Source organism: Mesoplodon densirostris, chromosome 18, assembly GCF_025265405.1.
Source record: "Mesoplodon densirostris isolate mMesDen1 chromosome 18, mMesDen1 primary haplotype, whole genome shotgun sequence".
Classification (NCBI taxonomy): domain Eukaryota; kingdom Metazoa; phylum Chordata; class Mammalia; order Artiodactyla; family Ziphiidae; genus Mesoplodon; species Mesoplodon densirostris.
The window spans coordinates 40,508,001-40,531,551 of NC_082678.1; the positions used below are offsets into that span (position 1 = coordinate 40,508,001).

The 23,551-nt window shown below is 42.9% G+C and overlaps 1 protein-coding gene across 2 annotated transcripts in view; it reads right to left on the reverse strand.

Annotated features, from left to right (window-relative positions):
- DNAH9 (dynein axonemal heavy chain 9) overlaps window positions 1-23,551 on the reverse strand; it is a 314,223-nt gene that overhangs the window by 78,089 nt on the left and 212,583 nt on the right. For both annotated transcript variants that reach the window (XM_060082642.1, XM_060082641.1), the window contains exons 49-51: window positions 19,974-20,234; window positions 8,389-8,814; window positions 1,356-1,475 (exon numbers count right to left, since the gene is read on the reverse strand). In XM_060082642.1, coding sequence (XP_059938625.1) covers window positions 1,356-1,475; window positions 8,389-8,814; window positions 19,974-20,234 — 807 coding nt within the window. The remainder of the gene's footprint in view (window positions 1-1,355; window positions 1,476-8,388; window positions 8,815-19,973; window positions 20,235-23,551) is intronic.

Consider the following 23,551-nt stretch of genomic DNA (forward strand, 5'->3'; position numbering starts at 1 on the left):
AGATGGCATCCTAGGATGTCAGAGCTGGGAGACCTGAGGGACTTGCCCACCGACCATTCCCATGTCATCTTAGGTCACACAGATAAAGACCAGAAAGTCGAAGTGTCCTGTCTTCTGACACTTCAACCACCCCAGGTTGGTGGGGGCAGGGATGGCTTCAGAGCTGACCTGTCCTGAGTCCTAGAGCAGAGCTCCACCTGCCACCTACGAGGACCAACGCAGAAAAGGCTCCAGCCGGGCAGAGAAAGGCCGCGAAAATTCTGGAAACCAAACAGGGAACTGAATGGAAGACAGGCCAGCGGGGGGGTCCTGACTGCTTCCTGCACGTTAGTGGACGAGCTGTCGGTAGACCGCACCATTCAGTGAAGACGATCATCTCAAAGCTCTGCAGCAGCAGGTTCAACAAACAAGGGCACAGACACACCTGAGGCTTCACCTCTTGTCACTGGAGCACGACCGATTCAGTGACTGTTATGACTAATTTCTCCCTGAACTAGGAAACCTGGCTTTGTTATATATATAAATGGGGGCTGGAATAAATGTGAAAAGGGATCGATTCCACTTCCTTTCGTTGGGGAGGAAGGTGCTGTAAAAGGCTGTTGATAAAGAGAAATCACATCCTGTGGACACTGCTTTGCAGGCTCTTAGCTGATTCATGATGAGAAATATAAGCCATGGGGGATTAGAAAGGCTACACATCCCCTGACACTCCTCTCATCAGGAGCTGGTGTCTGTGCTCCCTCTCCCTGGATCTGTCACTGCTTTGACCAGTAGAACGCAGAGGAAGGACATTGAGCTGGCTTTTGGTCCCAGGCCTTAAGAGAGTGGGACCTTCTACTTCCTGCCCTTGGAACACTTGCTCTTAGAGCCCTGAGTGGCCGTGTAAATGACTGTCCTGCTGGAGAGACCAAGGTTATGGTCAGCAATGTTCAGGGTCAACCATCTGTCTTGTTCTTTTCTGCTTCTATCTCAGTGCCTCATCCTGTCCACACCCTTATTATCAAATATCCCACAGGTAAGAGCTTCAGGGTTTGCCTGTCGAATGCTAGCTTTGTCCTTTAACGCTCTCTCTGGCCGATGCACTTGTATGTAAGCACGTCACACCTCTTGTAAGTTTCCTGATCCATCCAGTGCCCCCTCCTCCCGACCATCCCTGTGGGAAATCTCCTTTGACCAGACCAGGGTGTGCATTCACGCTTTTCTCAGGAGTCAGTCCCTTCAGCCCAGAGCATTTTATTATTTGCCCCCCAGTCAAAGTGGCACTCAGCTGCTCATCTATTAATATTTTGCACCTCTGCAGCACCTGACAAGCTCAGCTCGTGTAATTAAAGCCCACTGAAGAGGCTCACACTCACCAGGCGGTTTGCAAGGGAGATGGTGCCTGCAGTCACTTCAGCTTCGTGCTGACATCTGAGTTTGTCAGCTGTTGCTTTCTTAAACTTGGCCGTGAGTTTGGCCAGGTTTTCATTAAGGTGCTGTTTAGGAAGGAACACAACGTCTGTCAGTAGTTCCAGTGCTTCAGAGACAGGGTTCACAGGTAGGGGATTTTTAAGGAAGCCCTCCTGGGGGAGCTGTAAGGGACTGGGGAAGGCGGGGAGGGAGGGGAAGGAAGGCAAACTAGGGGGCCCTCACGTGGATCCCAGTGGAAGTCGAGGGTCCCGACACAAGTGAGAGGACTGAGCTTTTCTATCCAGCACCTCAGTCGTTGGTCCAGGACCAGGAGGGGTGACAGACAAGGAGGGAGAGGTTTAAATTCTGTCTCTCCCCGTATTGGGGAAAAGGGGTTCCAGTAGCCTGACAAAAAAGTACAAGTGCTGCTTTTAGAAGCAAAATCTCACTGAAGCCTGGGGAGGCCTGAAAATGGCCAGTAGGATCCCAGGGTGGGAGTGCTGGGAGGAGCACACACCATCTGCTGCGGCTGGTTCGTGGGTTGGAATTGGGCTGTCTGCAACCTACGTCCGCCCTTTGCTTTTTTTTTTTTATTAAAAAAAATTCATTTAATTAATTAATTAATTAATTAATTTAGGCTGCGTTGGGTCTGTGTTGCTGCGCACAGGTTTTCTCTAGTTGTGGTGAGCGGGGGCCACTCTTCATCGCAGTGTGCGGGCTTCTCACTGTGGAGTGCGGGCTCTAGGTGCATGGGCTTCAGTAGTTGTGGCTTGAGGGCTCTAGAGCGCAGGCTCAGTAGTTGTGGTGCACGGGCTTAGTTGCTCCGCGGCATATGGGATCTTCCCGGACCAGGGATCAAACCTGTGTCTCCTGCATTGGCAGGCAGATTCTTAACCACTGTGCCACCAGGATAGTCCCCTCCCTTTGCTTTAAGGTCCCAGGAATGCAACACAACTTCACTTGACCTCATCGATTCTCTCCAATTATCCCGAAGTAGAGGAACATTTTTTAAAAAGACATGGTTTCAATTTTTTCTAAATTTATCAAGAATTCAGAATTCAAGTGCACAGTCTTTGCTGCCCCCATGATGCATATCTGCATACACAAAGACACCTGGGCACATGGCAGACACCTCCAGATATGTCTCATGTCTATGCAATAACAGGGCTTCAGGCTGCTTTGTCAGTCATCACCAAGTCACAAGAGAAAGAAAAGAAGGGCCAAGTTTATATAGCCAAGCAGCTTAAGAACTAGGAGGTGAGCCATCCAATTAACAATGGCAGGCTGGCCACATTCATTTACTCCTCTTCTTCCTGAGGCTTCTCTAAAATGGTTACAAAGCAGTTTAAAAAGTCATAAGCCCATAACATCAAGCAAATATTGAGGGCCACCGGAGGGTGAGGGATTCCAATAGATCTATGGAAGACCACAGACAGAGCAGTGGAAAGGGCTGGAGAAGGGCAGAGGACACTGCAACGTAGAGCAGAAGCTGAGCAGCTCTGCAGAGTCTCACATACACTGGGGATTTGGAAATGTCAGGTGAGCTGCAGGGGGATGTTGAAAATAAGACAGTCAACTGGAAGCCTTCTGATCCTCCACCCCACATCTCCATCCCCATGCAATGCCACCAGGCACCTGTGTCACCAGCAGGAGAGTCAACAGTGGCAGAGAAAGGATACCATGTTCTGGCATTTAAGATGCATCCAGCAAACTAATGCATACAGAATGGATAAACAAGGTCCTATTGTATATAGGGATCTATATTCAAAATCCTGTAATAAACCATAATGGAAAAGAATATTAAAAAGTATGTATATACATATATATATATATATATATATAACTGAATCACTTTGCTGTAGAGCAGAAATAAATACAACAAGTAACAGGATGCATCCACCATAACTCATCTGATCTAGAAAACAAATTCTGCCAGTCTGCCAGATCTGCCCTTGTCTGCAGAGCTATACTCAGCTTTCGATCACTACTCTTGTAAACGTGAAAGGACAAGAAGACATTTGATTAAAGCCTAGATTAAAGGTAAACAAGAAGGAAAAAATGACCTGGGAAAAAGAGAGAACTTCAGTCAAAAAAATAGCAACAAAGCATAAAACCCTTCATAATTAGTTTCTCCGGGAGATTCAAGATGTTTCATCCATAAAACAAGAGGATGCTAATAAAAGGAAAAGAGAACAACAACAACAAAGAAAACTTGTGGAAATAATCTTTATTGTTAATGTAAAAAATAATAAATTCAATAAATTAAAAGATGAATTTGAGGAAATCTAGATAGAATAAGAAAGGATAAAGTGACAAAAAGATAAGAGAAAATAGATGACCCATCAGAAGGTCCAATACCCAACCAATATGCATTCCAGAAAATGAGATTAAAAAGGAAACAGAAGGGAGATATAAAATCACCTTGTGGAAATGAAGAAAATAAGTCTCTGCATGCCAAGCACAATGAATAAAAAAAAAGAATGGCAGCTAAGCACATCAATGTAAAGTTTCAGACACCAAAAATAAAGAAAAAATTGAAAGACTTCGAGAAAGGCAGAAATACAGTGTATCCAGACTGTTCATCAGACTTCTCACCAGACAAAAAGATAAAGCATTCAGTGTTCTAAGGGGAAAAATTAGCATCAGAATTTAATACACAGCAAAAAAGTCAATTCAGTTTAAAAATAAAAAGATACGTCCAGACTGGAACATTAGAAAATTTACCTCTTATGTAACATTTCTGAGAAAGTTAATTAAGAACAAGCCATAGCAAAACGAGAGAAGAAATCAAGAAAGAAGCCATGGGGTCCAGAAGTCATTGGAACGAACCCAAGAGAGCAGTGGACGTGATTACTCTCCAAAACTGTTTGGAGCTTTGAGTTGGGGACAAGAGAGAAAAGTCTTGGGGGCAAAAGCAGACTCAGTAAAACATTGGATTGACTGGAGGGTTTTAAAAAATAAGGCTATGCCAAAAGAACTAATTGAAGAGAGAGAGAGAAAGAGGGAGTGAGAGAAGAAAGTCCAGGGGGAAAGGTATGTAAGAAAGTAAGTATAACAGCACTGAGATCTTCTATGAACAATATAGACAGGTTCATAGAATATAAACAGAATTTACTGATCTTTTGAATCGGTCAGTGGAGAGAGCATGGGACAATTAATTCTGGTTACAGAACACAATGTAGATATGTTCAGTGCTGGTGATTCAAATGCAAAAGAAACGATAAATAATGATAATGAAGTTGGAGAGAGGAGGGAAGGGGATGAGCTGAAGGAAAGGGTAATAATTTCATCTTGAACACCGAGAGCTCCAAGGAAGCGGCCTCCATATGACTGAACAAGTAGTAAAGGTCACGTCAGAAAAACATAGTTGCTGTAATGATGAGAAGACGGGATGAATGTCTTCAAGCCTCAGGTAGCAGAAAGTCAACTGCCTGAAGAAGATACATCAAGAACAGGGATGCAGCACAGCACGCAGACAAGGGTCAAAAATTCAGATGAGCAGCCCAGGAAGATGAAGTAAACTAGTCAGATGAGTCTAATGTTAAAAAAAAATAGGGGTCGCTGGTGACTGTGACTAAATGCAGCAAAACTCCCTGCTTAAGTGAGAAGCCACTGCTTAACTCCAGGGTCACTTAGTGACATTCAGGACTCTTCTGATTATTATAAGACCAGCCAGAAATCAGATTTTTTGTTTTAAATACTGGCAATTAATTACATCTTTGGCAAACACGTTGTGCAGGCCAAATAAAACACATTGAAGCCACTAGGTAGCAAGCTCTGAGTGGCATCAACAATCAGGAAAAACAGACAAAAGAAGGAAAAGGGTGGGAGACTGTCGTTTTTCATTTGAAGCTCTTCTCTGCTCTCTGATATTTTACTTATGTGTGAGTAAACGCTTGATGAAGATGTCTTCCTTGTTTTTATTACTATTATTTTTATAAATTGTCACGTTCATATGTGTTCTTAATAGAAAAAAATAAAACACAGATAAACAAAACCATCCTAAATCTACCACCAGGAGATAACCACCACTATTCATATTTGTGTGTATTTTAATTATATGTATAAAATCAAGTTGAAGTTACCTTGTAGAATCTGTTTTGAAAGATGTTTTTTTTTTTCGCTTTATGCATCTTGAATATAAAAGTCTTTACTTGGAATTATCCTAAGATCCTAAGAAAAGGACTTGGCAGGGGTGTAACTGGAGAAGTCTGGCGATGGCCTCAGGGGCACAGGGGGAGGCACTTTCCTGTCCTGAGTGGGCTTCTGTATTCAGGAAGGGTGTTATTGGTCGGGGAGTGTCTGCACTCCTGGGATGTTGATAGGCATGTAGATAAGCAAAGGATGGAGAGGAGGTTGTTAAAAGAGAGAACGGGTTTTTTTCAAAAAATATTTGGGCAGAAGAGAAGTGTCTTCCTAAGGTAGCCAGGCATTTAAAAAATATTCTGATGGCTTCCACAGGTTGAATGGGCCCATCGTGTGCATGTTGGCTACTAAAAAGGTATAAACATTTTGAAAACATTCCCTCTGCACCAAATGTTCCTTTAGTTAAAATAACTTGAGTAAGAAAGAGATCTTTGAAAATGCAGTTCTTGCAACACTTTTCCAGGAGAGACTGAAGAATATGAAAATTATCAGAAGGTATTTTCCCTCCAAAAGCAGTCAAGGGGCTGTTAGTGTTTTGCCCTTGGTATTCTTTCACGTGGGCCATTGTGAGCGTGATTATCAGTAAACTGGTCCATGAATGTCTGGATTTATAAAGCAAACGTACTGAGAGATTCGCTGCTTTGCCAAAGCATCTCTTCTTTATAGAGAGTCTGGCTGCAGGGATCTTTGAACTAGAGCCTTTAACCAAAGAATTTAGTCTATCGATCAATAAACCCGTGAAACTTGAAGCATGCGGCATGTCTGCAATCTCCCGTTTCACAATTTGTAAAACCCTTTTTATCATCATGAGAAACTTGCAGTAAGAATCTTATTTGCCTGGAATGCACGTGTAGAAATGAAAGATCCAGGGGATGTTTTGGCTTGAACTTGATCATGGTAGTGAGTGACGACCAGGGCTTGCACGTGATGGCACATGCAGGAGGAGGAGGAGGTGGAGGGAAAGCAGGGGTCAGTGGTCATCAGAACCCTGGGGGTGGCGGCAGCTCCCTGTGTCCCTGTGGGCTGGGCTCTGGGCTTGTGCTGTACATGCCTTCTCTCCTTTCATCCTCACGGCAAAATCATGAATAGCCAAAATGGACTATTACTGTGTCCATTTTACTTCAGGAAGCTGAAATTTGGGCTCTGGAAAGCCCTTTCTAAAGGTCACCCATCGGTGAATAGCACAGCATGGATTGGAAGGTCTGCTGATGGGTTTTCAGCTGCTATGTCATCCTGCAGGATTCTGATTTCTACCTCTCACTTTGGTGATACCAATTTTAGTGGCAAAGATGAAGTTCAAGGTGTGAATCCAGAATCACCTCCATCCCACAATCCTGGGTGAGGGACATACAATCAAAATATCAACAAGAGGCTAATAATTTTATATTTATGGCCAAGGGACACCCCCCAACCACCAACCACAATATGCTACATGCTTTTACAAGCTTCTATAAAGCACTGCAGGTAGCATCACACATGCCCTGCAGGCCCACACATCCACACCACTGAGAGTGAGGGGGGCGGACAGTGGCCAGAATGGAAGAGAATGGTGCACAAGGTGGGGAAAGGTGGCTAAAACCTACATTTCAAAGGGGAAAAAGAATCTCCTATTTTTTGAAATTATCTACAAAACAGAAGCAGATTCACAGACATAGAGAACAGACTTGTTTCCTATGCCTGGAAAGCCACTTGAACTTCCCAGGCCTCAGTGTTTTCGTCTGTAAGTTGGGAGCAGTAAATCTGTAAGTGAAATTTTGCCAGAAATGGATATAAAGTTGATTTAAAGTTTGTTGTGACCATCCATGAGGAGCATATGACCTCAAAAGCACTTGCTTTCGGGGCTGATTTTGTTAAGTGGGGGAAAATCTTAATTTCAAAGATTAGATCCTTGTGCCAAATTAATTTCGGGTGCTCTTGGGCCTGGAAATCAAAACAGGAAGGGGATTATTTCTGGAACCTAATGGAAGCACCTAGGACGATGATCCATTGATTCTTGCAACGGTTTGCACTTTGGGTCACGACAACCTTGCTAGGGACAGGAATGAAGGGGGAGGGGGGTGGGGCAGGGATGGATTGGGAGGTTGGGATTACCAGATGCAAACTATTATGTATAGAATGGATAAACAACACGGTCCTAATGTAGAGCACAGGGAACTATATTCAATAACCTGAGATAAACTATAATGGAAGAGAATATGAAAAAGAATGTATATATATATGTATAACCGAATCACTTTGCTGTAGAGCAGAAAATAACACAACATTGTAAATCAACTATACTTCAATAAAATAAACTTTAAAAAAATAATCTCCCATTTTTGACCCTTTCTTCTTAACTATCAGATGTGCAAAAATGTTAGATTCATTGTGGCTAATAAGATAGCAGCTGGTTCCATGGATAATACTGTTCATTTATTATATGTATCCATCTGTCATCTTTTCTTTCCTCAGATGAAAAGGAAAAAACCTTTTAGGACAAAGGCATAAACCCATGGTCCAGTGGATCTGTCTTGTTTGGATTATACAGTGTTTGAGGAAGAAATTATAAAAGTTGCCTCTACTGGGACTTCCCTGGCGGTCCAGTGGTTAGGACTCTGTGCTTCTACTGCTGGGGGCCCGGGTGGGTTCAATCCCTGGTCAGGGAACTAAGATCCCACAAGCTGCGTGGTGTGACTGAAAATAATAATAATAATAATAATAATAATAATAATAATAATAAATGTCTTTAAAAAAAAGTTGCCTCTACTGAAAAATTAGGAGATGTGGGGTAACAATTTGGTTTTCTTTAAAAATCAGGGCTGAGGCGCTGGGACCTGGAGGAGAGGCTGTTTGCCTCAGGTGGGGGTCACTTACAGCGATCTTGGCTTTAACAGCCGCCAGCTTCTCCTGGGCGGCAGCGAGGTCCGAGGTGGCCTTGCTCAGTGCTTGGCGCTTGGGTTCCACGTCACAGAACACCTCGTAGAACTTCACAATGTTTATGACCCAAGAGCAGAGGCCAGCGGCTGCGTAGGACTTGGTGGCCACGAACTCGGGATTGAACTCAGGGTCTTGCAGATACGGCTTGACGGCCTTGAGGCAGTTCTCGTGAATGTTCTCCTTGTCAAAGTGGATGAGGGAGTCCAGGAAGGCGTCCACCTTGGCCATGGTGACCTTGGCGGCCTTCCAGCTGCGGTCCTTGGGCACCTTGCCCCCGGGGGCCACGAGAGCCATCACAGCCGCGCTGACGTTGCTGACGGCCAGTGGTGGGGAACCGAAAGACTTCAGCTCCGTCAGGTTGGTCTGGAAGAGAGAGGCAGGTCATTAGAGGAAAACGAATGCCTCTCTTTGTCCTCGGCCACTAATGGAGCCGGGCTCAGAGCGATCAATCTCAAAGGGCCGCTTTGAAGCCTGAGGCAGCCCTCGGAATTTTAAAGATCATGACTCATCAGAAGGGAACCGAGCGACTCCCCAGCGGCTTCAGACTTCTCCGAATGGTTAGCAGAGACTCAGCTAGGTTCTCTCAGGGCTTTGACTCGTGGCCCACCAGAAACACACAATTTTTTCACATTTAGCTGAAAAATATAAGGATGCCAACATACTCTGAAATATGCAGCATGCCATGAATAAAAGACAAGGTTATTACAAATTAATTTCCATCTTGGATTGAAGAGAGAGCACTGTAACTCAACTACTTTTTTTTCTTTAATTAAACTGCCTTGTTCCATGAGCGTGTGCTCACTGCACCTGGCTGTCCTGATAGCCAAGTGGCATTTTCTGCCCAGAACGAATTCAGACAGAAAGCCAGGCACACCCTGTGCCGGCACTGCCTCTGCCTAGACGTGGATTTGTCCTGTGCTCCAAGTCTCACTTGCTCTAGAAAGAGATGCCTAAAAGGGCTGACCCTGGAAAGCCACTTGAACTTCCCAGGCCTCGGTGTTTCCATCTGTTAAGTCGGGAGCAGTAAATCTGTAAGTGAAATTTTGTCAGAAATGCATATAAAGTCGATTTAAAGTGTGTTGTGATTGTCCATGAGGAGCATATGACCTCAAAGGCACTTGCTTTCGGGGCTGATTTTGTAAGTGGGGGAAAATCTTAATTTCAAAGATTAGATCCTTGTGCCAAATTAACTTGGGGTGCTCCTGGGCCTGGAAATCAAAACAGGAAGGGGATTATTTCTAGCACCTAATGGAAGCACCTAGGACGATGATCCATTGATTCTTGCAACGGTTTGTACTTTGGGTCATGACAGCCTTGTCAGGGGCAGGAAGGAAGGACAGCACAGATGTGGCAGATGTGCTCGCATACCTGTCCTAGTGGTTTCCCCTGGGCGAAGGAGGACAAAGTACGAAAATACAATCAGAAACGAAAAGCCCACAATTTAAAAATATTAACAGTTTGTTAAGCATGTTCAACACACTGAACTAAGAAAATATAAAAATGTATAAAGATGAAATTGAATTCTATAACCCAGATACATCATTGTTAATATTTCAATATAATTCCTTCCAGTTTTTTTGAATATTCATATATATCTATACATTAATCACAACTCTGGTTTCGCAGACAGAAAACCTAGCTGAAGTACAAAGGCATATTTTCTTGCTCATGTATCTGGAGAGGATGGGATGTGAGGACCAGTGGAACTGCATTTTGAACTGCGTCAGGAGGATTCTCTGGACTCTCTTGTTTCTGCTTCTCCACGTACAGGAGTTTCTTTTTTACAAACCAGCTTCTTCATGTTGCAAGGCACTCGGCTAACCTCTCTGACCTCTACCTGGGTCACTTCCCCAGGCTTTCACTGAGCCCTGGGAACACTCACCTCTTCCCACTTCCCTCTTCGCACCTCAGGACCTCTGCCTGCAACCCTCCTTCCTATGCCATTTGCCTGGCTGACCCCTTCTCATCCATCCAGATCTCAGTTCAGAAGTCCCCCCACGTAGGAAGACCCTCCCCGCCAACCTCCTCTTCCTAGTCACTGCCTATCTGAGCACCCTGGTGATCTGCATAGAACAGAGGGCAATCGGAAAAGGTTACCACTGTTTCCTTCTGGAATTACTATATTCCTCTCCCTCATGCGAACAGGGACCTCATCTCTCTCATTAACCACTGCAGCCCCAGTGCCTAGAACAGAGACTGGCACACAGTAGGTGCTCATCATCAACAGGTGTGTTGAGCGATCGAATGAGAGGAAGGGGTGCCGCAGCTCCAGGCTCACATCCATCGCTTTGCAACTAGAAGGGAGGAAGATTCTTTTCCTCCAACGCAAGTCAAAATAAAAAGGTCCTGGGAAATGATCTTGTTCAGTGAGGTAGGGCTCCTGTCACCAGTCACCGTGGGGCAGGTGATGTGGCACTAATAGGAACACAGCATGCAGGAGACATTCCTCAGAAGAAGGCAGATGTGGTTTTGAATGAGCCGGCATCAGGCACACTCCCCTCCCTGCCTTAGGTCTCTTGTTCTAGCTGATGCCTTGGCCTTGCCTGATCTTCCCAGGTACCTGCCTGATGAATTCGCTCCTTTCCATGTAAAAACTTCTCCCTCTCATGGAGGCCCACACCCATCACCTTCTTTAATACTGCAACCTCCCACCTCCTCAATCCCCTCCCCAGCTGCCCTGGCCCCAGAGCTCCCCGACTCTGCTCTACGGTTTTCTTTTTTCTGCAGCATCTGTCACATTCTAACGCATTGTATAAAGTACTTTTTTGTTACGCTGCTTGTCTCTCGCCCGTCCCCTGTGCTAGAATAGACTCTTCATAGAGGCAGTATGTTCGTTCATGGGTGCACCACATGCACCCAGAACACTGCCTGGCATGGAGTGCAGTCAGGGAGTCTCTGCTGAGTGAATAAATGTGTCTGCACAGTCATTCATTCGGCAAATGGGGATACAGCGGTAAATAAGAAAGGCAAAGTCCTTTTGCTCATGCATGTGGGAGAGGTGGGCAGAAAAAGAGGCCAACCTTTGATATATTGGATAGTGAGAAGTGCTCTGAAAAAAAAAAAAAAACAGGGCTAATGGGATAGTGGTTTCTTGAGGAATGATGGTGCCACTTTGGCTAGGGAGGGAGACCTGGGAAAGCCTTAGAGAAACTGCCATTGCACGTTGGGGAAGGGCAGAGCGTAAATGTGCAGGCGGGGGCAGGCACAAATGCCAGATTCCAGCCCGATTTATAAGAGCTCTTCACATATATATGAGGATGCTAACTCTTTTCTTTTTAACTAAAAAAACTGTTTATGATATTCTGTGACACATAGAAATTTAGTTTTTATGTAGCCCAATTGAATAATCCTTTTCCAGATGATATCATGCTATCATCCTTTGTTTTTATGCTTAGAAGCGTCTTTCATACACATATGAAAATTGACCTTACCTTATAATAATTTTTCTAGTTCTTTTACAGTTTGTTTCTTACTGTTCACTGGTTTACAAGGTAACACTACTTTGTCCTTTTATTAAAAGAATAAGTATTTATTGTGAAATACTTAGCAAAGATGAAGATGAAAGCCAGAATCACTCCTGATTTTACTACCTAGAGATAAACATTAGTTATGTGCTGGTGTGTTTCATTATATGTACTTAACAGATAGAGTAACAGAGAGACACAGAAAAGAAAGATGCGTGAACATATATGAATGTGGTATATATCTGGCTCATTCATTTATATATACATATACATATATGTACACACACATATACATATATCAATCATTGTTTACATTATTTTTTCAAACCTGGCTTTCACTGAAAACTGTATCTTAAACTTTTTCGTGTCATGAATTATTTTTGAAAAACATGATTTTAAATAAAGTATGCACAATTTTCTCTCATTTAGATGGTCCATAATTTATTTAGCCAACCCCATATTGTTGGGCATTTAGGTTGTTAAATTTTTAATAGTTGTTTAAATGATATGAACTTTTAATGACATTAGAAATAAATAAGCCAAAAATCACACTGGAATTAAATTAGACTTACATTTAACTTGTAAATTATTTGAGGAATAGTGACATCCTTATAATATTAAACCTTCCCTTACACAAACTTGGTACATCTATTTGCCTATTTATATTTTATATTACTCAACAAAGATGTATAGTTTTCTTCACATAGTTTCAATAAGTTTATTTATGTTTATTTGTACCATGTGTTTTGGCTGTTATCTTGAAAATATTATATTTTCTAACTGGCTACTGCTGATATTAGGGAAGCTATTAAATTTTGTAATGGGCCCTTAAGTCTTCCCCTTTATTTGTTTTATTACATTTTTATGACATCTATGAATAATAACACATTTGTCTGGTACTTTACAACATTTACATGTTACCATTTTTCATTTATTATTGCATGGCTAGAACTTTTAGGACAACTGTTTTATAATAGCAGCGAAGGGGGTCATTATCGTGCTTTTTCTATGTTAATGGGAATTCCGCTAATGTGCTACCATTAGGATGTTTTGCTCTTGGACTGAGATTGATTGCTTTGTGTTAGCAAAATATCCAAATATCCTTTTTTTCCTACTTTACGAAGAGTTTTAATAGGAATGGATGTTGAAGTGTGTTAAGTACCATTCTGACATCTCTCAAAATGACTACAGAGCTTTAGAGCTTTTCTTCTTTGATCTATGATTGGGTATGTTTACAGGGTAGTATTATATAAGGAAAACTTATCAGTTGGTAGCATATTGTTGTTTGAATAAATTGCTGGATTTGATTTACTAGCATTTCATATGGATGTCTTATATCACTATTCATAAATTTGATTAATCTGTTTTATTTTCTTGTGCTATCTCTATCACTTTTAGTATCAAGTTTATCACATAATCAAGGCCTTAAAAAGTCCTGTAGGAAAGAATTCTGTTAAATTCTGTAACCCTAGAATTCTCAAAATCATTTGATTATAAAGTCTACTTTTTATATAACTTGTTAATATTAAGTTAAAAGTCAAATGATAGGGAGAAAATATTTACAACATATATACCAAGACATATAGTAAAAATTTATTTTTAAAACCCTGTAAATCAATAAGGAAAAGGGAAATTATCTCATAAGAAAATGGACAAAGAATCTGAACAAATAATGGACAAAGGAAGAAATCTAAATATTTGAAAAGTAGCCCAGTCTCATTAGAATCAAACCATTTACAATTTTTTTAAATGAAAAATTTTTTGCTCTCCTGTTGAGAAAAATTAGGATAACTGAAAATATCTAATATTGGCAAAGGTGTGGGGAAAGCAGTGTTTATAACTATAAATGAGAAGAGCTATTTTGGACAGAAATTTAGCATTACTTATATAAAAAAAGGGAATATTGTTTATATGAGTTTCCTATTGCTTCTGTAACAAATTACCACAAACGTAGTGACTTAAAACAACATGAATTTATTATCTTACAGTTCTGGAGGTGAGGGGTCCTAAGCTGAAGATTCTGGAAGGGCTGGTCCCTTCCAGAGGCTGGAGGGGAGACTGTTCCTTGCTGCTCCCACTCCTAGAGGTCGGCCGCATTGCTTGGCTCAAGGCCCCACAGCATATCAGCTGTGTCCACCCCCTGCTCTTGTCACCACATCACCACCTTCTTCCTCCGACCTTCTTGTCTCCCTCTTCTATGGACCCCTGTGATGGCATTTAGGACCCACCTGGATAACCCAGGGTAATCTCCCCACTGCAAGATCCTTGACTTAATCACACCTACAGAGTCACTGTCACCATATGAAGTAAATTTCACAGGTTCCAGAGGTTAGGACGTGAGTATCTCTGGGGGTGGAGGAGGCATGATTCAGCCTGCCATGCTGTACAATTGTACTTCTAATTTGGCTCAGAGAAATATTTGCACATATGCAGTAAAGATGTATGCACAAGGATATTTGTATTGGAGAAAAGAGAGAAACTAATTAAATACTCAACAGTAGATACATGGCTAAATGAAATAGAGTATGACTATAGCCTAGAATACTACAAAGCATTAAATCAACAAGATTCAATGTATGTACTGATGAAATAGTCTTGTTTCACGAAGAAAAGTGTTTCCATTATCCATTTGTATTTAAAATATGACATATTTTATATGTGCATCTGTACAAATATAAATACATAGAAAAATTGCTGGACTAGATACAGCTCAAATTCTTCCAGGAGTTTTCTTTTGGGAGAGGACTGGGGCTGGAGTGGAAAGAAGGGTGACTTTATATTTCACCCTATATATTCTATACTATTTGAATTATTCATAACACCAAAAATGCCATTATATGTTATTTGTATAATAAGAAATAAGTTTACGGGCTCCCCTGGTGGCGCAGTGGTTGAGAGTCTGCCTGCCGATGCAGGGGACACGGGTTCGTGCCCCGGTCTGGGAAGATCCCACATGCCGCGGAGCGGCTGGGCCCGTGAGCCATGGCCACTGGGCCTGCGCGTCCGGAGCCTGTGCTCCGCAATGGGAGAGGCCACAACAGTGAGAAGCCCGCGTACCGCAAAAAAATAAATAAATAAATAAATAAATAAATAAATAAGTTTACTGTAAAAAATCCATAGGAAATAAATAGAAAATTCCAAGTAATTCTGTAAGGAGACAAAAAAAGGCCATAAAATTGTAAGCAAAACCATTCTTTAACTAAGGCAGGAAATGTTATACTGGATTTATTTCAGTTTAGCTATAAAAGTGAAATAAAACGGCCAAAGCAGAGACTTAAAATGTACAGAGACTTACTACCATGCTCTGATTTATGTATTAACTAAAGATTTATTGTTAACTTTGAAAATGATGAGAAAATAGGGATGTGGTCCTTAAATACCAGAGTGCTGTGAACACAGAAAAATTTGAGGCTACTTGAGGGGTCCTTGGGTACATGAAGCAATATCTCCCCTGTCACAGGCAGTACAGTCTGATCCATTCTGCTTCATCAGGCGGGGCGGGGGTGTGGGCAGCTGGGAGAAATGGGTGAAGGCAGTTCAAAAGGTACAAACCTCCTGCTATAAAATAAAGAATCCTAGGGATGTAAGGTACAGTGTGTACAGTTAATAACACTGTATTGTGTATTTGAAAGCTGCTAAGAGAGTAAATCTTAAAAACAAAAAACAAGAAAAAATTGTAACCGTGCGTGGTGATGGATGCTAACCAGACTTACTGTGCTGATCGTTTTGCAATACATTTGTATGTATCGAATCGATATGTTGTACACTTGAAACTCGTATAATGTTATATGTCAATTATACCTCAAGTTAAAAAATGCTGTGTGAGACCCATGAATCAGTTGTATCCTGCAGATTGTAAACACTGGTCCACAGTTAAACTTCTTAGTGATGCCATGGGCTGTTATTGATCATGCTCGAGCCACCTTTAGAGACTCATCTGCATGTCGCCTGGGCACCTTCAGCTCAGACACACCACACCCTTTCATGCACCTGTGTCTTACAAACATTGTTCCTTTCTGAGATGGGCTTTTCTACCTCCTGGTCCATCTAGTGAAACACTCATCCTTGTGGCCCTTGTGTCATGGGGTTTCTCTTCCCTAGTCCCTACCTGGTCAGGTGGTTAGCTATGCCCTTTTCTGTGCTCTCCAGCCAGTGAAAATTTTAAACTTTCATTTCTGTTGATGGAGTCCACACACAGTTCAGAGCTACTAGGCTGAGAACAAAACACATGCCCACTCCCCCCAACTCCAGCTCTCCAGAAGCCACTGCTTACAAATTCTTCCATCACTCCTTTTAGATTTCATGCCTTATTGATAATGGATACACTGATGCTGCTATGTACTTCATTTTAGATGCTCTTGAAAGACTTCCTATTGTAGAGTGTGACTATTTATTTTTATTGCCCTCTTTTCTCTCCTAAGGTCCTCTCCCCATTATGGTCACATCAAAATTTTAGTTCAAATTCAGTATGTACATGACTACAATTATAAACTTTGGTTACCTTGGGTTATATTTTCTCATTTGTATACCTTTAATTTTCTTCTGAAATTAATAAATACTTTCATTGTTTGTTTCCTTATAAGGTAAACTTTTAGGCAAATATCCGAAAGAGGAGGTAGCCATGGAGATACTTGGGAGAAGACATTCCACACAGAAGCAATTTCTCGTTCAAAGGCCCTGGGCTGATATTGTGCTGGAAGTGTTTCAGATACAGTGAGAAGGTCAGTGTGGGTGGACTGGAGTGACAACTGGAAGAGAAGTGACTGGGGTGTAGACTGTAGAGTAGAAGAGATGAACCAGGCAAAATCATGTAGGACCTTGCAGGCCATGGTGACCACTTTGGATTTTATTCTGAATATGATGGATCCTAAAATTATACGGAACCATAAAAGACCCAGAATTTGCCCAAGCAATTCTTTTCCCAAAGAAAAAGAACAAAGCAGGAGGCATAACCCTCCCAGACTTCAGACAATACTATAAAGCTATAGTAATCAACAAACTATAGTAATAAAAAAAGCATGGTATTGGCACAAAAACAGACATATGGATCAACAGAACAGAATAGAGAGCCCAGAATATAAACCCATACACCTATGTCAATTAATCTTGAATATGATGGGAAGCCAATGGATGATTCTGAACAGAGGGATGATGTGGCCAAACTGTTGTCTTAAAAAGGTCACTCAGACAGCTGCAATGGGCAAAGACAGCACTGGAGCAAGGCTGTAAACAGGGAGGCCAAGTGAGAGGCCATTGCAATAGTCCACTGAAGAAACGATGGTGGCTTGGACCAGGGTGACAGCAGTAGAGATGATATAAAGCATTTGAATTCTAGACAATATTCTGAAAGTAGAATGGATAGAACTTGCTAATAGATTGAATGGGAGTGTGAGAGAAAGAGCCCATTAATTCCTATTTGCCCCTTTCTTTGTAACAGAGAAAAGAAAGTGAGGGATTAAGAAGTTCAGTGACTAGTGCCAGGCTCCACAGCCAGTTAGAAGAAAGCACCTATCGTGTTGCCTGGTACATAGTAGGCACTCATTAAAAATGAGTTTTACTCCCTTTGTGGCAGAGATATCTAGACTTCAAATCCAGTGTTATTTTCAGAATTCTATCCCATTAGTTCCATGAGTTACATCTCTATGTGATTATTTCTACCAACAATGATCAACTAACTAATCAGCCAACAAATTAACCAAGAGTATTTATGGGCTTTTGCTGTTTCCAGCATTGTGGAAACAGAAGAGGTAACACTGTTATAACAACATCATCAACCACAACAAACGTTTATTAAATGGCTGCCATCTGTTAGCTACTTTTCATACCTTATCTCATTGAATCCTTATAACAACCTGATGGGGACTATATTACTATTACCTCCATTTTACAGGTGAGGAAACGGACGCTCAGAGAAGAAAACATCATTCCTAGAGCCACATGCAGTGAATAGTTCAGCCAGGATTTGGACTCAGCTCATCTCAGAAAATATAATCCCTGTGTCAAAAGATCTTATGAAAGACATTAGTCTTCTTGGCAAGAAATGATCAATGAGCACTTACAAGAGGGTGAATAAATAAAGTGGTCTCTCTTTTGTGCTCTGGAAATCAGAAAAGGGAGAGACTGATCTCGAATGTAAGTTTGATTTTGAAATATGGGTTGTATTTAGACAGAGTGAGATGAAAGGAGAGGGAATCCTAGGTTGCGGCAGTGAAGTGATGTCTAATCAAAGGCCTGGCGGTTGAAATGATGCTACTGGGGGGTCAGGGAGACCCAGACCCGGCTGTATTAAAAGGTTCAGGTTGAGAAGTGGTAGCATAATTGGGCTACACCTCCAATTCCCCGTCCACCTGACGATACCCAAAACTTTCCTGGAGGAATCGTGTGTTCTCTAGGGTAGAGGCCCACTTAAGGCCTTTCTAGGTCCTTCCTTTTAGTGACTTTTCACCCCACATCATAAAAAAATACTAAGATGCATTTAGTATTTAATCTCACATTAAATACATTTTATACGTAAGTATACGTCACAGGATTTTACAATGTCCCCAGTTCAGTCTCAGATTTTCTGAGGCCCTAAGTCAAGAGATGCTTCCTTCCAAAGTGAGGTGTGAGTTGGCTACACAGAACTAATAAAAGAAGGTTTCAATAGACCACAGTGTTTTGACTCTTAAACCTTTCACTTGCATTGAGGGTATAAAGGAGTCAGGAGATCGAAGATCAAGAGAGAATGTTTAGTGAGAACTGCTGCTGAGTCCCACCCACACTGCCTCTAAGAGAGGATGGGGGGGCATTTGCACTTCACATCAAGTCTGGAGAGAAGGGGGCTTTAAGGAGACCACTCAGAGAGCTTAAACGCTTCCCGCACAATTTGAGTCACACAGTGGACTAGGATCTAACTTACGCCCCAGAAATCTACAGGGTGAGAATACCAGGCTAGTCCCCTGACAGTGGAACTAGGGTAATTTACTGCACGGGTGGCCAATGCTCTCAGAGCCTGTCTGGAGAAAGGAGGCTCAGGTGTCTCCCGCAGAGCAGAGGTGACCTGCTGGCACGGCACACCGCGCTTAGGGTGTCTTAGACCTTGACCAAGTCATCCACGTGACGGGCAAGTGAATAGCTAGACCCTCAGGAGGAGGAGGAGAAAGCAACCTGCAGGGAAAGATCCCTGTGACTGGCAGAGGGTCTCCAAAGAGCTGATGTGACCATCCCGATAAATGGTCAGCTTTTCAGTCCCTCTCTGATGCCAGCTCCTGGTGACATGAGTCTGTCTGCCCCCTTTTCCACCTTCCTCCCTTACCCCTTCAGCCATGGTCATCCAAATACGAAAGAAGGTTAATTGTGAAAACTATAAAAGGAAGAAGTAGTAACCACATGCTCCTCCCAACACAAAGAATACATTTAAAGGGAACCAGAATAAAACTGCCTATGAATGCATCTTGAGAGTCATGGTTATTCCACCAAAAGGTCATGTATATGAGTTGAATTTAGTTGACACACAATTGCATGTTGTTGACACCTGAATACTTGCCAAGTTTGATTTTGTAGAATTTTTTTCTCATATTTTGGAGACATCTTTTTAGTCTCATATCTTAAATATTTTCATAGGATCCTAAAAGGCTCATGTGTCCTACAGTACATAATGGGTAAAATGACCATGGACTGCATAGCTGGAAGATCTCTGGGCTTGGATTTTGAAGATGTGAGTTCAAGCCTGGCTCTAATATTGAGGTTTGTGACTCTGGGCAAGTCAGTTCTCTGGGCCCTGGCTTTCTCATCAGTGAAGCAAGGAGGCTGGAGATCTCCTGTCCTCTCCTGTCCTGACTGATTCTCACACTCACGTCTCTTGGATTTCATTGGTAGCTCGTGGATCCTGACATACAGTCAGCTTAAATAAATGTTTATTTGCTTAATGAATAAACCAGTGACAGCTGGTCCCAGCCAAGCCCTCCCGACTTTGCCTTTGTGTCTCTTTGGAACAGGAGGGGACCAGGTTGTCTTTGGGTCAGAGGAGAGTCTGCTCCTCCCCCGAGGGATAAGCAAGCACGCAGACGTGGCTCCTACCTTGGTGAGGGTGCTGAGGGCTGCCTGGGCCGCCGTGAGCGCTGGCTCTGCCTTGGCCAGGTCTTCCTCGCAGTCCTCCTGCTTCTGCTTCACCTCTAGCATGAGGAGGGCCACCTTCTGTGCCTCCTTGTCTGCGATGGCTTTCTCTCTGCTCGCCTTGTCTGTCTCTGCGCCCACCACCTGAATCAGCTTGTCTGCATCTGCACTCTTCTGTTTCAGTTCCACTTCCTGGGCAGCCAGCTTGGCTTTCAGATCATCCACCTGCAGCAGATAAGCAGCAGGTTTATTCAGACATGACTGTGGGGGTCTGACCCTGCAGAGCAGAGAAGAATGCTGACTCCTGATGCAAAGGTGAAAAGCTGAGATCTCAGCTGGGACCAAGCTCCCTGACCTGGGAAAGAAAAGGAACCCTGGCCTCCCTCTTCCTCTCCCGTCTGCAGTGAATGTGGTGGAAGATCCTAAGCAACACATGTCCTGACCTTTCTTTCTACTTGATGCCCAAATGACATAGGCTGCTTCTCACTGACATTGGTGCCTATAGGTTACAAAACCTCACATGCCTAACATAACACTTTGCACATAGTAGGCCCTTAATAAAAACCAGGCATTCTTTAATTGAAATTGGCCAATGTGGAATGCACCAAGGATTTAGCAAACTATAAAAAGTGAGTGTCAGTGCTTCCCTGGTGGCGCAGTGGTTGAGAGTCCGCCTGCCGATGCAGGGGACACGGGTTCGTGCCCCGGTCCGGGAAGATCCCACATGCTGCGGAGCGGCTGGGCCCGTGAGCCATGGCCGCTGAGCCTGCGCGTCCGGAGCCTGTGCTCCGCAACGGGAGAGGCCACAACAGTGAGAGGCCCGCGTAACAAAAAAAAAAAAAAAAAAAAAAAGTGAGTGTCCATTGTGCATCCTGAAAGATGGACTATATGAACAGACAGTGACCAGACCATACAAGTAGAACTCTGAACCAGAACTCACAGTAACCAGCCCGTTATCTACAATAACCAGCTCAGGAAGCCAGCCTCCTATAGGTCATACTTGTAGGAAGTCAGATTACTGTCTAAGTAACAGTCCAGGAAGACAGACAACAACTTCTGTAACAATCAGCCCCAGACGGCCAGGACTTGATTAATAACTGACAACTTTCTTAATTTTGTCCCTGCTTCCAACGTAGGACCAATGAGAGAAATTCAAACACACACTCCTAACCAATTACACAGGGTGCCCTGTTTCCAGTCAGCCCTCCTCCAGCTTCCAAGGGCCAACAGCCTTCATCCAGGAACATTCCCTTCTTCCCACTATCAAGCTTTCCCGCTCCTCTGCCTGCCTTTGTGTCTCTGCCAAAGTGCGAACAATGGTGGCTGACGCCCTTGCTAGAGCAGGCTCTGAACAAAGAGCCTCTGAGTGTTCTCATTTGGTTCGTCTTCATCTATTTCCACAATCCTTTCAAGAAATAGATGACCAGGTTGAAATGGGACAGCAAGGATTCCGATGGTCCCGACCAGCTGGGTTCCCTGCCCAGCCTCCATATTCATGTGCATTTGGAGGCAGTAATGAAGTGATGGGGATGTCGGCTCTCAGGAAACCTTCTATTTCCCTGATCAGCTGGTGGGGGGATGAATGGTTTTCTGTGTGTTCAGTAGACTGTGATGGTTCTCAGAATGTGGTCCTGGCACCAGAAACATCAGCGACACCTGGGTCCTTGTTAGAAATGCAAATTCTCAGGCCCACTCTGGACCTACTGGATCGGAAACTCTGGCAATGGGGCCCTGAGATCTGTGTTTTAACAGGCCCTCTGGGTGAATCTGATGCCCGCCTAGGTTTGAGAATCATTGGCCTAAGTCATGGTTTTTTCATGTGCAAGGGAAGACTCATCTATTTCTGGAAAGTAAAAAAAGCCAATTGTATTTGCAATATGGCCCGTACACTTTACATTGCAGCATGACCTCTCGTCCCTCATTTTCCTGAAGTCTGTTTCACGCAACAACCAAAGATTACTTCAGAGCTCGTGGAATGCGTCAAACAGATCCCAGTGCTTTATGATACAAAAATAAAACGGAGGCTTAGACACTGCTGATAATCCCTTTTCATGGCAGATCGAAAGAAAAGAAAATGAAGGCAGAAGAAAAAAAGAACGCTCTTTAATTTTGTGTATCCATAGAAACTAGAGACTTTGCATTAACCTCAAATGAAGTTCTGCTCCTTAGAACTCGTCTTATGTTCCCGCCTTGGAAGGTTAATCCATTTCCACCTCCCGTTGTTCAGCTGCAGAGAATTATTTCTACAAGGACAAAGATGCAATTGTAAATCGAAATGACTGAACCACATAATCACTCCAGTCAGCAAACACACCAGTAACTTTTTGTTCCTTTTTAAATCTTGGAAGATTTGAGAAAATTGAAGTGGGTTTGTTGTTGTTGTTGTTGTTGTTATTGTTGTTTGTTTTATGGATTGCAGATTTGGCTTATGACCTCAGGCTCACATTACCGGCACTGTGGATGGGAGCTTTATAGCTCTTAAGCTGTGACGTGGAGTGACATGAGGGTCCCACCAGTCAGAAGTAGGCTGCTCCCCACAAAGCTACAGAGAAAGCACAACTCAGGGTCATTTTATGGCTCTTATGTAGTAGAACAGGAAATTGAAATAGGTTACTTAAATTTTTTGTCTTCCTTTTTTCCCTTATTCAAAGCATTTGAGCCATATTCTGGGTCTCTTCTTATTTAGACGCTCCCACGCCTGGATAGGAGGATTAAGAGGGAAAGTGTCACCAATACTGATGAGATCCTTTCTCTCAGTCTTGCCGACCCCATGAATATTGACCATATGTGCCAGGTGGGGGGATGCTGACTGAGTCCAGTGAGGACAGGATGGTGGTGAGGGACCCTCTCTTCTTTGAGGTCCAGGCACATGATGTTACAGAGAGAGGCTAAGCTTCTCAGGACCTCCCCCCAGAGCTCCAGAAGAAGGAGAAGGAATCCAGGATAATCAGTAGCCAAAAACACTCCACTGAGGATTGGAAGCCTAGAGATATCTTCCTTCTTGACTCAGAATCCATATAGTCACCCAACATTTTCTGATATGAATTTGGACTTCAAGCAGGCTTTCCTCTTAGATATAGATGTTTCCCATCTATAGTAGATATCTGTTAGGTTTGCCTGCCTAATAATAATAATTTTAAAAAACCTGTTTTGGTAACATAGCTTGATTTTCCTTTGAAGACCTTTCCTTCGCAAGTCTTTGTATTTTGGGTGAAGCTGACTTTGGTGGTTGTCATGGATCCTGGCTTGGCCAATGAGAGTATCCAAGTTACAGAGATTGGTTCAACTCTGGGCAAACTAATGAACCAAAGAGGTCAATCAGAGCCAACCCAGGAACTGGCTGAAAATACTGATAAAGAAGCAAAGCAGACAGAATACTAATCTGAGGTTTCAGAGCCATGGGGGTTGCCTGCTTGAACAGGGACATCTAGTGAATACGCAGCACCAGTCTTGTCCAAAGTAAACTCTATCCCTCACTTTTCAGTTATATGAATCAATCCACTTTTTTTGTTTTTTATTTTTTAATTTTATTTATTTTTTAA